Raw genomic sequence first — 14,105 nt, forward strand, 5'->3', positions numbered from 1 at the left:
AAATGATAAAGGGGATGAAACAGCTCCCTTATGAGGAAAGGCTGAAGAGGTTAGGGCTGTTCAACTTGGAGAAGAGACGGCTGAGGGGGGATATGATAGAGGTCTTTAAGATCATTAGAGGTCTCGAACGAGTAGATGTGCCTCGGTTATTTACACTTTCGAATAATAGAAGGACTAGGGGGCATTCCATGAAGTTAGCAAGTAGCACATTTAAGACTAATCAGAGAAAATTCTTTCACTCAATGCACAATAAAGCTCTGGAATTTGTTGCCAGAGGATGTGGTTTGTGCAGTTAGTGTAGCTGGGTTCAAAAAAGATTTGGATATGTTCTTGGAGGAGAAGTCCATTAATGGCTATTAATCAATTTTACTTAGGGAATAGCCACTGCTATTAATTGCATCAGTAACATGGGATCTTCTTAGTGTTTGGGTAATTGCCAGGTTCTTGTGACCTGGTTTTGGCCTCTGTTGGAAACAGGATGCTGGGCTTGATGGACCCTTGGCCTGACCCAGCATGGCAATTTCTTATCTTCTTATGTTCTTAAAGAAGCAAACTTCAGAAGGGCTTGAATCATGTGATCTACTGAGTCTATTCATTAGGCCAGCGCTTCTCAACCGGTGTGTCGCGACACACTAGTGTGTCGCCAAACACCGGCAGGTGTGTCGCGTCTCCAGGTGTCCCACTGCCCCATTGTACTTTCCTTCTCCCTTTTTCCAGCCCTCGCGGTCCAATTGAAAGCTTCCTTTCTTCCTACCCCCACTGCCCAATGGGAAGCCTCCTTCATTTTGCCTTCCCCCGCGCAGGCCAATTGGAAGCCTCCTCCCTGCCACCTGCCAGTGGTAGTAGGAAGAAGGGAGGAAGCCTTTGATTGGCCGGTGAGGCAGGCATGGCACTGCCCGGGAGTGGGGTGGGAGGAACAGCAGTGTAGGACCCCGACGAAGCAAGGCCGCTACGGGAGCCCATCCCCGTAGCGGTGAAGAGAAAACCCGACCCCGACAAAGCAAGGCCGCTACGGGAGCCCATCCCCGTAGCGGTGAAGAGAAAACCTGACCCCGACGGTGCAAGGCCGCTACGGGAGCCCAGCCCCGTAGCGGTGAAGAGAAAACCCGACCCCGACGGTGCAAGGCCGCTACGGGAGCCCATCCCCGTAGCGGTTGAAGAGAAAACCCGACCCCGACGGTGCAAGGCCGCTACGGGAGCCCATCCCCGTAGCGGTGAAGAGAAAACCCGACCCCGACGGTGCAAGGCCGCTACGGGAGCCCATCCCCGTAGCGGTGAAGAGAAAACCCGACCCCTAGCGACGAAGAGGAAACCCGACCTCTGACTGAGGCGCCCATCCCAGTGGCGCCGAAAAAAGAAGGCCCGCCGGATTAAAGCCACGGCGGAACCGGAGCCCATCCCTGCAATGAAGGAAGAAGTTATTTTTGGTGAGAGCTGGTGTGTCTGAGGGTGTGAATGGGTGCCTGGGGGAGAGCTTGTGTCGGAGGGTGTGAATGGGTACCTGGGTGAGAGCTTGTGTCTGTGGGTGTGAATGGGTGCCTGGGGGAGAGCTTGTGTCTGTGGGTGTGAATGGGTGCCTGGGGGAGAGCTTGTGTCTGTGGGTGTGAATGGGTGCCTGGGTGAGAGCTTGTGTCTGTGGGTGTGAATGGGTGCCTGGGGGAGAGCTTGTGTCTGAGGGTGTGAATGGGTGCCTGGGTGAGAGCTTGTGTCATTGGGTGTGAATGGGTGCCTGGGGGAGAGCTTGTGTCTGTGGGTGTGAATGGGTACCTGGGTGAGAGCTTGTGTCATTGGGTGTGAATGGGTGCTTGGGTGAGAGCTTGTATGTAGGGGTGTGAATGGAAGCCTGGGTGAGAGCTGGTGTGAATGGGTGTAAGAGCTTTTGTATGTGATTGAGAGCTTGTATATAAGAGAACATGAGTGTGATTGAGAGAGCGAGACTGGTCAGGGAGGTGATGTGTTTCTGTGTGAGAGAGAGAAACTGGTCAGGAAGATGACTGGTGTGAAAGAGACCGAGACTGGTCGTGAGGTCTATTTGGGGGTGTGTGTGTGTTGTGAGTGACTGGTTGTGGGTGCTAAGGAAGAAGATTGAGGACAGAGCTTCAGCAGCCCTTGCTGCTTCTGGTTAGTGCTATTGGCCTGGAAGGGAAAGGAGTAGGAGAGTTGCTGGAGAAGGTAAGTAAAGGTGGCTTTTTACATTTATTTTTCTTGATTGACTGCCATTTTAATTATTGGGTATTATGCGATGTCTGCTGTTTTGAAATATTTTATTGATATTTGGACATGTTTTAATAATTTTTATGAGTATTTAATTGAATATTATTCTGTTCAGCAGCTGCTTTGTAACATTTTTGGTATAACTTTACAATGATTTCTGTGTGGGGCTCTGTAGCAGCTTGGCTTATTCTGTTTTCCCAATAGGAAATGTTTTAGTGTTTAGGGCCTGGTTTAATAGTTGTATTTCTTAGATAGGGTTGTTACTGTTTGCGTGTGTTCCGTAATACATGTGTAACTTTGTGCAGGTTAGTTTGTGTGCTTTATTGCAAATCCTGAGTCTGTTAGGTGCTATATTTCTCTTTCCATTTCTCCAGGTTCACACTGTATGCAGAGTGGCTTTTTTGGTTTTCCGTTCCAGTTTCTGTCTCCATATTTATAATTTGTGTTTTTTCTGTACTTGGTGAAGGTCAGTTCTGGGTGTGTGACCAAAGTGAGGTATTTTACTAGCATGTAGGCATTTGTATCAATCTTATTTGATGTGTTTTCTCGATACGATATGCATTAGTGGTAAATTACTGTCTTTTCATAAGGAAGGCTATTGTGCCTGGTAGTAAAGGGAGTTTGTTTTGCTTTTACTGAGATGTCATCAGAACCAGAATATCTTTTTTTTGTATGGTGAGTTGTACGGGTTATACCCTAGATCTGCTTTGCACTCATTGCTGAGGGTTGAGGGGATTCCTGTGGATGCAGAGTGCATGTTTACACTTAGCCCCGTGATGGTCACATGTTCAGTGTGTCACGCATATGAGAACCATTTGTCAGGTGTGTCCCGGCCAAAAAAAGGTTGAGAACCACTGCATTAGGCTACACAGAACGAAGACAATATTGGATTTCTGCTATTTGGTTTGTTAGGGGTGGGTCTAGGAACACTTATGGAAGCAATGCTCATAGCTTTCACTGGAAGAAACATGAAGAACCACTAAAAAAAAAAAAGCAACATCTGCTGGCCGGCATAAATGAAGCGATAAATGAATCACTGATTTGGTCACATCCTACATTCAGGTCCAAGGCATTCACTGTGATATCTGGTTTACAGCAGAGAGAGAAAAAAGGCTTTAACAACAGAAAATAAAGAGAGGAAAGCTTTATGCTGTAGCTTTATGATCAAGTAAACAAACAAACAGGCTAGGTGCAGGGGCGGTCTGGCCCTACAGGTCCGTGGCCGGCAACATCGCACAGATGGAGGTTTGAGTCTTGGCCCCAGCTCCTATGGATCAGTCTGACAGGAGCTGGGAGTGATGCATAGGTCATATCCCATGGCAGCAGTGAATGAAGCCTCACAGCCTTGGACCTCTTGCCATAACATGGCCGTCAGCGGGATTGGGAGGTTTTGTGAGGAGGAAGATGAACCAAGCTAAGCACCAAAGGACGTGAAGGAGCAATCTGGACTGCATAGAAGACCTGGGGCAGCTCTTATTTAGGGCCAAAAAGCGTAAGGAGTGGTGGAGGCATATAAGGAAAACACAATACAATAAAAGAAAATGATTTAGGATTATTAGGGACTAGTAACAGAGATGGTGTTGCACAGGACATAATTCTAGGCTATTAAACTTTGATTATCGATTTGAAAAACCACAGCCAGCTGCCTTTCATCTGATTAGATCTAATGGTCAGGAAAGTGCCAAATGGATGGATGGCAATAGTCATTTCTTTCCAAACTAGTCAATGGGAGAATGATCAGTCACATCATTATATGGCAATGCAAATTCTTGGGACCCAGGTATATTTTAAGTCAGCAGGAAAAGCTCAAATTCACAAACACGTAAAGAAAAAAAAAAAAAAGACCTTCTCTAAATGTAAACCCACCTTTGATGCTCTCTGCTGTCTGGATGAGCTCTGTGACAGCTGCAGCTACTCGCTTAGAGAATCCAGCCAAATGATGTTTAAGTTCTGGAGATGGTTTCTGTAGAATCTGAAAATGAAACGTAAAACTAAGTGGTAGCTATAGGGGAGGAGAAAGACAGTGTGTGCATTTTATTATAATTAAAACAGAACATTGTTGGAAACAGGATGCTGGGCTTGATGGATCCTTGGTCTGACCCAGTATGGCATGTTCTTATGTTCTTATTTATCAAGCAATTTCTCAAATACAGGTCAAAAAATGGTCACTGTTATAAAGTGTCATGATTTTCAGATTTTGAAATGTACAAATCATTTATAGACAGTATATAAATCTTTTCTAAGACTATTAATACACTTATTTGTTCTACACCATTAGTGTAAACAGCACTGTAGATAATTTACATGTTTACAATATCTCTAACCTCAGAGAGCTTAGAGTCTAATTCTGGGCATAGGAAGGTCAGGAGATTTGCATAAGTGACTAGGGTATTCAGACTTAATGCTCTGTGCTGACCACTGAACTACAATACACTGTCAGTGTATCAACATATTAATTAAATGCTGTAATCATAATTATAAAAACCATGCATAAATATGCACGACCCCCATGACCAAGGATGATAAATCCTAAAACACATCCATAGGTTATGATGTGGATTTCCAAATGCAGTCCTTTCACTGGTTCATGATGGTCGTTAAGAATTCAGAACATGATGGCTATTTAGTACATATTTATGCATTTTTTTTAAGAATTATATTTGATCATCATTACTGAGTAGTCAGTGAAATTATTTTGTATTTGCTTGTGATTTTTTTCACTCGTTGGGTTCTTTTTATTTAGTAATAATAACTATGGTAAATGCAAATTAAACATATGAATATGAAAAGAATAGGAGACAGAAGTTGTTAAAGGAATAAACAAAGTCAAGTTCCAGTCATAGGCAGCTACAATTTATATTATCTGTATGAACGGAGGCCACATTTCCTGAGAGACCCGTTTGATCCTTCTTCTTATAAGAAACACTTTCCATGGCTAGCAGTATTAAAATAACCAATCATGGAGTTTGTATTGCTGGTTTTTATAAAGAAAAATTAGTTTTGGTAAATATTATGTATCACTCCTGATAACAACCTTCACCTAACATAGTAAAGGCTTCATAAAAAGTAAACCATATAGATGAAGTTGCACCTCTGACTCAAACTTGGAAGTGGGGGTTAAAAGAAGAGGTGCTTTCTCTCTCCTTAATCTTAGCTCTAATCATCGGCAATCCAACTGCAATATATTGTTTAGAACATTTTGTATACAAATAAAATTATATTAAAATATTTTAATCTGTGAAAAGTATGTTGCTGAATATTAGCCTGTATGAGTTTCTGCATTTGCAAGAGACTAGAAGAGATGGTCCTTTGATAACCTGACTAGTCCCAGATTAGTACAGAAGCTTGCTTTTAAGTGAAATAGGTCCAGAAAACTCATCCCAATTTCTCTTACAACAAAGAAATAACTTTGCTTTTGACCTTACACATGCTCCTGGTGCATGCATCCCTGAAGAGTTTCGTGTCCAACTAAGAATAGACCTGCATCCTGAGCTTAGCATTTAGAGTTATCTGCACCATGGTAAGCACTCAAGCGGGTCGATACTGTACTATACTGAACATTTTCTTGTGGTAAGCTTTGTAGGTAATGCCAGACTTGTAAGTATCCGTAAAAATCTTTAGAGGGGAGGCCAAACATTGTTTGCAAATCTTGGAAGCTACAGATCACTAGAACTGAAGTGAAAACAGCTGAGAAAAGTGTCTAAGGCCTCGCTCCTTCCAGTGAGCAAATATAGTATTAAAGATCCCTGGAGGAAACTCACGGTTCTCCTGGATTGGCATTAGTGCTGTTTTATTTCTCCTAATTGTAAAGACAGACAAATACAGCGCCAAGCAGCCCTACAGGAAAGTATCATAAAATTACATTTTAATACTTCTGGCAGGATTTTATGTGACATCTGCAAAAGGACCCCCAAAGAAAGGGGAACAGACCCAAGTTTGTAAATATACGAGTGTACTATAAGAGGTTTCAAAAATCCAATCCCTCAAATGCCGTTATAAACAAGCTATGTTGTATTGATGTAAATTAGGGCAATTCAACCTCCCTGACTTTGGAAGTTTATCAGAGTTTTCAAGTGAATCCTAGGACGCTCTCCCCCCCCCCCCCCCCACCCATAAAAAAGAACCTACACTCTTATTAATTTCTAACAAATCCTGTTTACTCAGCCATTTGGGTAACATTTGCAAAAAGTAAAGCCATTTAGAGATCTCCATCATTTTCAGAAGATAAATTCTCCCCATTAATGATAGTGGTATGCCATGCCAGGAGTGAAGAGCTGAAACAAGTTTTCGTTTTAAAGGGTCCCACATTGGAATCATATAATTTTCCTATATGTACAGGGATATTGATTCCTAAATATTTCATCTCCCCAGCCACCCATTTCAAGGGAAAATTCCCCTCCCAATTAGCCTGTTTGCCAGTCACATCCAAATTAGCAGTTTGCCAGTCACATCCAAAGCCTCAGATTTGTCACGATTAATTTTAATCCAGCAAATATGCCAAACTCTTGTTGAGTTTGTAAAACATCATCAGCGAAAGCTGCTGGTTTAAATTCCTGATTATTTATTACAAATCCTTGAATAGTCGAGTTGCAAGCAATTTTCCTTAGGAGTGGATCTACTGACAGAATCTACAAAATCAGAGATAGCGGGCAACCCTGGTAAACCCACTCCAAATGTGTATATCATCGGAAATCGTATTATTTACCAAAATGTTTGAGACAGGGTTCTTGTACAGTAGGGAAATGTACATCAACATGGGATCCTGAATACCAAATCTCCTCAAAACCTAAAACATGTAGGCTCAAGAAACCTTTTCAAAGGCTTTTTCTGAATCAAAGCCTATAGCCAAGGCCCAGGTACGAGAGAGACTGCACGCTTCCATAGCAGTAAGTAGTTTAATTATATGAGAACTTGCTGCCCTATTTTTAACAAACCCCACTTGATGTGATGAAATAATGCAACAATAATGTGAGCATAAATTTTCAGGTCGTTGTTTAGTAATGAGATTGGCCTATATGAAGACGCCACCTCAGGATCTTTACCGGGTTTGGGGAGAAAAGAAATAAAAGCCTTATTACAACTTGATGGGAAGGCTTGCTTCTGAAAAGCATCCATAAAGAATTCACTTAAAGGACTCGCCAACGCAGGACATAGCAGTTTGTAGAAATCTGCTGTATAGCCATCAGGGCCAGGAGTCTTATGATATTTACTAGACTTGATCACCTTCAAAACTCCAAAGCTACTGATCGGGCAGTTTAGATACTCCAATTGCTCAGACAACTGAGGCAAAGTAATATCTTTAAAGAAGGCATCTTCCTCCTTTTGTCTTCCTAACCTATGATCTGTATATAATTTTTCATAGAATGTCCTCAATATTCCTCCTATTTCCTTTGCTTTTAGTCTTCCGCTGCCCACTATCCGTCTTTATACTTTCTATGAAAGTTTTCCCTTTCCAAAATTTAACAAGATTGCTAACAGTGTGTCTGATTTATTCCCAAATCAGAAAAAACATGCTCCGAGAAGTGTAAGGATCTCTGGGCTCTCTCAGATGTAAATAGGAATTCTGATTGTTAAGGGTAGCACAGTAGCACTCTTTATTAGATGAAGTAGGGCAATGTGCTAGTGCCTGCTTCGCCTCTTGCAACTGACCTTCCACAAGTACAGAAAGAACTTATTTAGTTGTTTATTCTTACTAATACAATATGCCATGATCTCCCCCCTCCTTAAAACAACTTTACAGGTTTCCCAAACTAGGGGAGGGTTATCTTTATGCTGCAAATTATGTTTTTCAAAATCATCCCATTTACCCACTAAAAAAGAGTGAAATCCTTTATTGTCTCCCAAGAGCCCAGGGAGCCTCCAGGGTCGAAAAGAAGTTTCATCTGACAGAGCGAGGGCTGCAATTATTGCTTTCTTCACGTTTTTACATTAAAAACCTTGTTTGCTTTTGCTTCCAAATCATCTATTAATCAATTAAGTGTCAGATTAATAGAATGCAGTCAGATTTCTGGCATTCATGAAGCTCAATAATCTGTAGCAAGAAAAATCACAACAGTAGTAAAACCTGAGAAGTTTAGATGCCCATATCATGCCCAGCAAAAGAGCTGCTACTGACAAGGTACAAGATAGCACTTGCATAAGGATTCAAATGATGAAAGTAATGCATTGGAAGGGAAAGGGTGTTAATTATTTTAAAATATTTATTACCTGCCCTTCCTACATTCAGAGCAGGGTACAAGAAAACACATAATAAAATTACGTAAGATTACATAAGAATCACCTTGTGTCTTTATTTATTTAGACATTTTATATACCATTGTTCCAAGTAATGATCACAACGGTTTACAATGTGACATTCACAGTTATAACTTAACAAAGAATCAAACATAGATTTTCTACCAGAAGGAATGCTTTTTTCAACACTGGGCACTTACAATTCTTCTGTTTAGGCCACTGAATGTTTCTAAAACCTGTTGGGCTACCTATTAAAATATTTTTAGAATTCCCAGCAACAATTTATTTCAACATAAGACCAAAGAATTTCTTGTCAAATAAATGGCTAATCTAAATCTGCAATACTGAGAGTGAGTATGCTGATAGCTGTAGAGGACACTGATCTTCATGTTACCCAAACAGGATTTCATTACTTAATCTACCTTGCCATGCAGATAATTATTTATATACTATGGGAAATAATATGCACAATGGTTACATTTCTACATTTTAGACTAGAAAATGAAGCCATTAACATCAGTTTTCTTCAAGTTCCCTGACAGGTAAACTAATACTGCAACAAAAGGCTCATGAATGTAAACCACATACCCATTCATACCTTTTGATATTCAAGATGTTTTCTGAATTTCTCTTAAAATATCTTCTAGAACAGCATGCTCCAGACTAATAGTCCTTATAAAAAAGAAACCATTTCTTCAACTAAGAGAATTTTATTCTGTTGTGTTTAAGCACTAGTATCTCTCTTATTTTCATAGTTTAAACACCCAATAAAAATACAAATACATCCTCCTACATTTGTACAAGGCAAACCATGTTGTGTTTCTCTTTAAACTCTACAGTACCAACTGCATAGGTCTCTTGCTAACTTTTTTTTTTCATAAGTTCTTCACCTCTATACATCTTCTCTCCCTCCACACTGCTCAATCTCCTCTTTGAAGTACAACAACAAAAGACAGCATACTATGCTAAAATGGGGTCTAGTCAATGCTTTGTACAGTGGGAAAATTATCTCCATGTCAGCTTGACAATGATCTGCTATCTTATAATTTAGTCCTTTTCTCTTGTACTGCTCACTCTTCTCAGACCTGACAAAGAATGTAACTCAAAATCTTGTAAATATTTATGTTAGGTCAATACAAGTTACCTGCAAAGCATTTGCTGATGTTTGTATAAATCCCTTTTCAGTATTTTCTGTTACAACACAAATTACTTGCTTACTTTATCGAAGTGTATCATCATGTAAAGATGTTAATTAAATTTCACATGCCAACTGGTTTGTTTAAATAATTCTGCAAACTCTGCCTCACTTGTGGAGTTTGCTAAGCTTGGGTTCTTCCCAAGTAAAGAAAGCAGGCATTTTTTTTTATACATAACAAATGCATTACTCTGCCTATAGTAAAAAGTTTGTTAACATTACTGATCTGTACTAGCATATAAAAATGTTAAAATATGTTTTGAAGACCTGGGAAGCTTGTGCCAAAATAATTTGGAAGTAGCACCATTAAAACTATTTCACACTTCTTTGTGCCCTAAAAATGCACGGAATGGACATGCATTACCAATAACTGCAGCTCACAGAGTCAATGCATCTGATAAAGGCGGCACTCTTGGTCTGAAGCAGACATCAAGTGTCCGGACCTTGGAATTCAAGTTTGAGGAAGCCCATTATCACAGCCTAATACAGACCAACAAATGTCCTGCAAACCTGACAACAAAAATATTGCAAGGCTAATAAAAACAAAAGGATTACCTGTGGTATATTCAGATGATGATAAACAGCACTTTCCGCTTTTTAAGCTGCTTCCGCAGAGAATGGCAGTCTGCTTTTTGGGATTAATAGAACCAACCCTCACACAGCAGAAACAGCCAAAAATAAGTAGCACTGTGATCAAGACAATAGAAGAGCACCACGTTCTGTGGCAGAAACAGCTTCTGTCATCACTGGTGCCCCCGGAATGTCAGCGGAATGGCAATTAAATTAGTAGGTACAGCCTAAGCGTATGAACTCTGAATTGTTCCTGTTCCATTTTTCCCCCTGCTTTGCGGGAGATACATTGTTAAGAGAAGATAAAATCGAACCTTTAGAAGCAAAGCACTAGACATTAAAGTTTGCTTTTGTATTTGTTAAAAGATCTTAACAAGAACAGAGATGTGTTAATTCTGGGTGTCCTGCAGTCGGTTCCAACAGAAACAAGTGCAGTACAGCTCAGCTTACTTACATGATAAGAGACACAGGTACCATTTGTAGTACATCAAAGGCACAATAAGGACTGAGTTATTGTCACAAACATAGCCCAAGAGGGCCAAATGTGAAAATCGAGTGGCTTGCTCTGTGGGCCCCTGGTTGGATTTTACTTAAGGTAATCAAAACCTTGTCATATTTCAGTCATTGTGGGGCTTTCTCACCCAGCAATACATCAGTTTTCAGAACAAATGAAATAAGGCAGTCTGGGAGCATTTAAAGCTCAAAGAAGGCTAGCAAGTAGGCTTTTGGAGACTGAAATGAATCTTTCTGAATTATAAAGAGTCAGATATAATACTTCTAAAGCTTACCGAGATCATTTCATATCTAACTCAGTGAAAACAAAGTTGTGAAGGCAGTCGAAGCCCTAGTGGGTCATGGTGGTTTGTGGGTGTTTTTTGGGGAGATGACTAAGTCGCACTTTGAACACGGCTTTTGCTCTTTTGGCATTTTTTACAATTTCCTTCGTTTTTTCCTTTCTCCCTCATAATTGCACTTAGGTACAAATGTGATTTTTTTTTCAGGTTCACAGGCTGATGGTTAACTGAAACTTAAGATACAAAGCAGGTTCTTAGGCAGAGTGCTTTTCATTTAGTACTCACTAAATTGTCTTTTTTTTTTTTTGTCAATACTACTTATTTTGGAACCATTAGTTTTGCTAGTAACAAGCTTAATTAATTACAACTTTGCTTCTATTTTTCATTTAGCAAAATCTAAAAAAAAAAATTCAAATAAAAAAACAAACAATGAAAACATTTGCCAGGGAACTCCCATCTGAATCTCGTTTTCCCTCTTTCGGATTAATCGCACTTATGTGCATACATCTCTGTTGATCGAGATCTAGAGTAACGTGATATACCCGTCATCTTTTCAAACAGCCATGAAGAGGCAGACACTGTCCAGTGTTTGTGCACCAGAGCGGTGCATCACGTCATCTCAATCAGCTATTACTAGGAACGTAAGTGCTTCCATAAATCACTGTGGGCTGGCCCTGGAGCATCAAAAAAATAAACCATTTTACAGTATGACTCACTGATTAATGGAAGCAGTGCAACGCTGTAACAGAGAGGACCGCAAGCATTTACTACTGATAAAATAATCTTTAAAGCAGCACCCCCAAATCAAGTTGGTTAATTTTAGTGCATCCCACTTTTCTTTTTTTCATGATACTGAATTATTGTCTTGTCTGCTTCCATCAAGACTTGAACACTAATAACCATTTTTAGAGCAGCTGCAGTCTAATAACAGTTAAGGTAGTCTATGATTATTAAACGGAAAATGCTTCAGAGAGACTCATTATATCGCACACAAAGCTTCTCTATGAGCAGCAAAGTTGGGGGAAGGAAAAATATTTACCATTAGGACATGTTCTAACAGCTCCAAATATCCCAGGGTACACTCTGTTCCATATCTCAGTGCTCTCGTCCTGATATCCTCATTCACGTCTGGGTGATAAACAGCTTGCTACAATAAAGAAAACATTATTATCCTATACACACACAGCATAAATGGGGCTTAGAGATTTAGAGACATACAATAAAAAGGTAAAAAAAAAGATGTCATTGTTCAGAAAATCTCTTATTGCTTAGATGCCTCTGCACCTAGAAATCTGAAGAAAGCAAGGGAGGAATCAGCTTTAATTTCAATGAATATTTTTATTTTCACCAATTAGACTCCATTTAATAACAGAATCTACTGCTAACCCCAGCTGCGTGCATACGATTAGCTGTGATAAAGCACAGCTTTGGTCCAGCACTGTGAATCTTGCACATCCAGTCCCTACACTGTCAATCAGGCAGAGAAAGAACTGCCAAGTCACTGGCAAGCTGAATAGAAAGAATGATGACCGAATCTAAGGAAGAGTTCAAGGAGCCATACTGGGCCTGAATAAAAACAGGATTCTTTGCTGTTATGTGGCAGCATTTATTGGACCAAGACCAGAACCATCCAAAAAGGAAGATGCTGGACGCGAGTTTGAGATCGCCCTTCTTCAGAGGTCACTCATTCAGATGGGGCACACAGCACAAGAAGGGACCCACCTAGTCTTGAACGTGCCAGTAAAATATTTTGGATATTTTTTTTTTTTATTGTAGGTGCTGTAAAAAGCCAACCCAAGCTGTAAAGAAGCCCAAAACTTGAAAACCGATCTCTTTCTGCGTGGGGATGCTCACACTTATTCTTGCATACTCAGGTAACCTATTGGGATTTTGCTATTAATCCGATTCTCCTGTCTTCCACAAAACAAACTCCGCTTTCTCCTCCTGCGCTCCTCCCTGTAACTGCCAATTAGATTTTGCTCGCCTAACAAGTCTGTATTACTTATGAAGGCAGTAAGGACTCACGCTACCTGCATGTAATAGTTGTAAAGCACCCTGGTTTCTTGTGCTTTATCAAATGCTAAAATCATAGTATTGCAGTGCTAGGCTGAATCTTGAGAAACACCCTCATGCCTTTTCTCTTAGCTTTTTGCTCCCTATTCTGGATTCGCTGCTGGGCCTTCTTTCTGTTTTGTTTTAACATATTTCTCCTCCTATATGCTCCTATTTTTAGGACAACAGCAGCATGCATCATTTATTATGGAATAGACCCCTTCCCCCCCAGGCCCTTATTTTTTTTTAAATTCTCCTTTTCTAAACACAGTCTGTATTTGTGCTGGACATGTATCAATGTGCGCTGGCATGAGCTCTGATAAAGATCAGCCTATCAGCTGCCAAATGTAATTAGTAGCTTAAAGGTAGTTGTGACTAAGAGAAGCATCCCAAAATGTAACAATAGCACTTCAGGAATGAAATGAAAAAATGATTTTGTTTAGTTTCACTGTTAACTATGTTATCCAAAAAACATTTCCAAGCACTGCTGCTTTAATTATTAATAATGCCCCATATTGCGTGCAGTGATCAATCAGATAAGGGACTGACAGGATGCAACAAAAGTACATCTGCAGCTGCTTAGCTTTCCAGATGCCTGTTTGATTGAGACCTGACTGACAGAGATTTATAGTAGCAATAATGCTTTCTACATATTAATATACATTAAAACATTAAAAGATTATTCCAAAGACCTTACATGAACCATATCTTCTGCCTGCCAATTAGGACTTAGATAGAGCCATCTGCTGGATATACAGAAATGGAGTTGAACAATTTTAAATTTTGATGAAAAACAAAATACTGGAGATGTGATATTGGAGGAAGTGTCCACATTAAACATTCTTCTCCTTGGCATGTTTATACCTACTACTGTTTGTGGCAATGACTTCCCACATTCAAGCTAAAAGGACCTCAAGACTGAAACTCAAGGTGTAGGTTGGGCCTTACGAGAGACCGTCTATTAATGCAGTAATAATAGGACACCTGGAGAGTGGGACTCTTTTCCTATGAGATTTAGTTATCACTAGACCCTCACATCCATACCT

General features: G+C 40.2%; 1 protein-coding gene across 1 annotated transcript in view; it reads right to left on the reverse strand.

Annotated features, from left to right (window-relative positions):
- Positions 1-14,105, reverse strand: part of TLN2 (talin 2) — a 352,944-nt gene that overhangs the window by 30,514 nt on the left and 308,325 nt on the right. The window contains exons 49-50 of the mRNA XM_029574657.1: positions 12,047-12,154; positions 4,081-4,186 (exon numbers count right to left, since the gene is read on the reverse strand). Coding sequence (XP_029430517.1) covers positions 4,081-4,186; positions 12,047-12,154 — 214 coding nt within the window. The remainder of the gene's footprint in view (positions 1-4,080; positions 4,187-12,046; positions 12,155-14,105) is intronic.

Source organism: Rhinatrema bivittatum, chromosome 13 (genome assembly GCF_901001135.1).
Source record: "Rhinatrema bivittatum chromosome 13, aRhiBiv1.1, whole genome shotgun sequence".
Lineage (NCBI taxonomy): Eukaryota > Metazoa > Chordata > Amphibia > Gymnophiona > Rhinatrematidae > Rhinatrema > Rhinatrema bivittatum.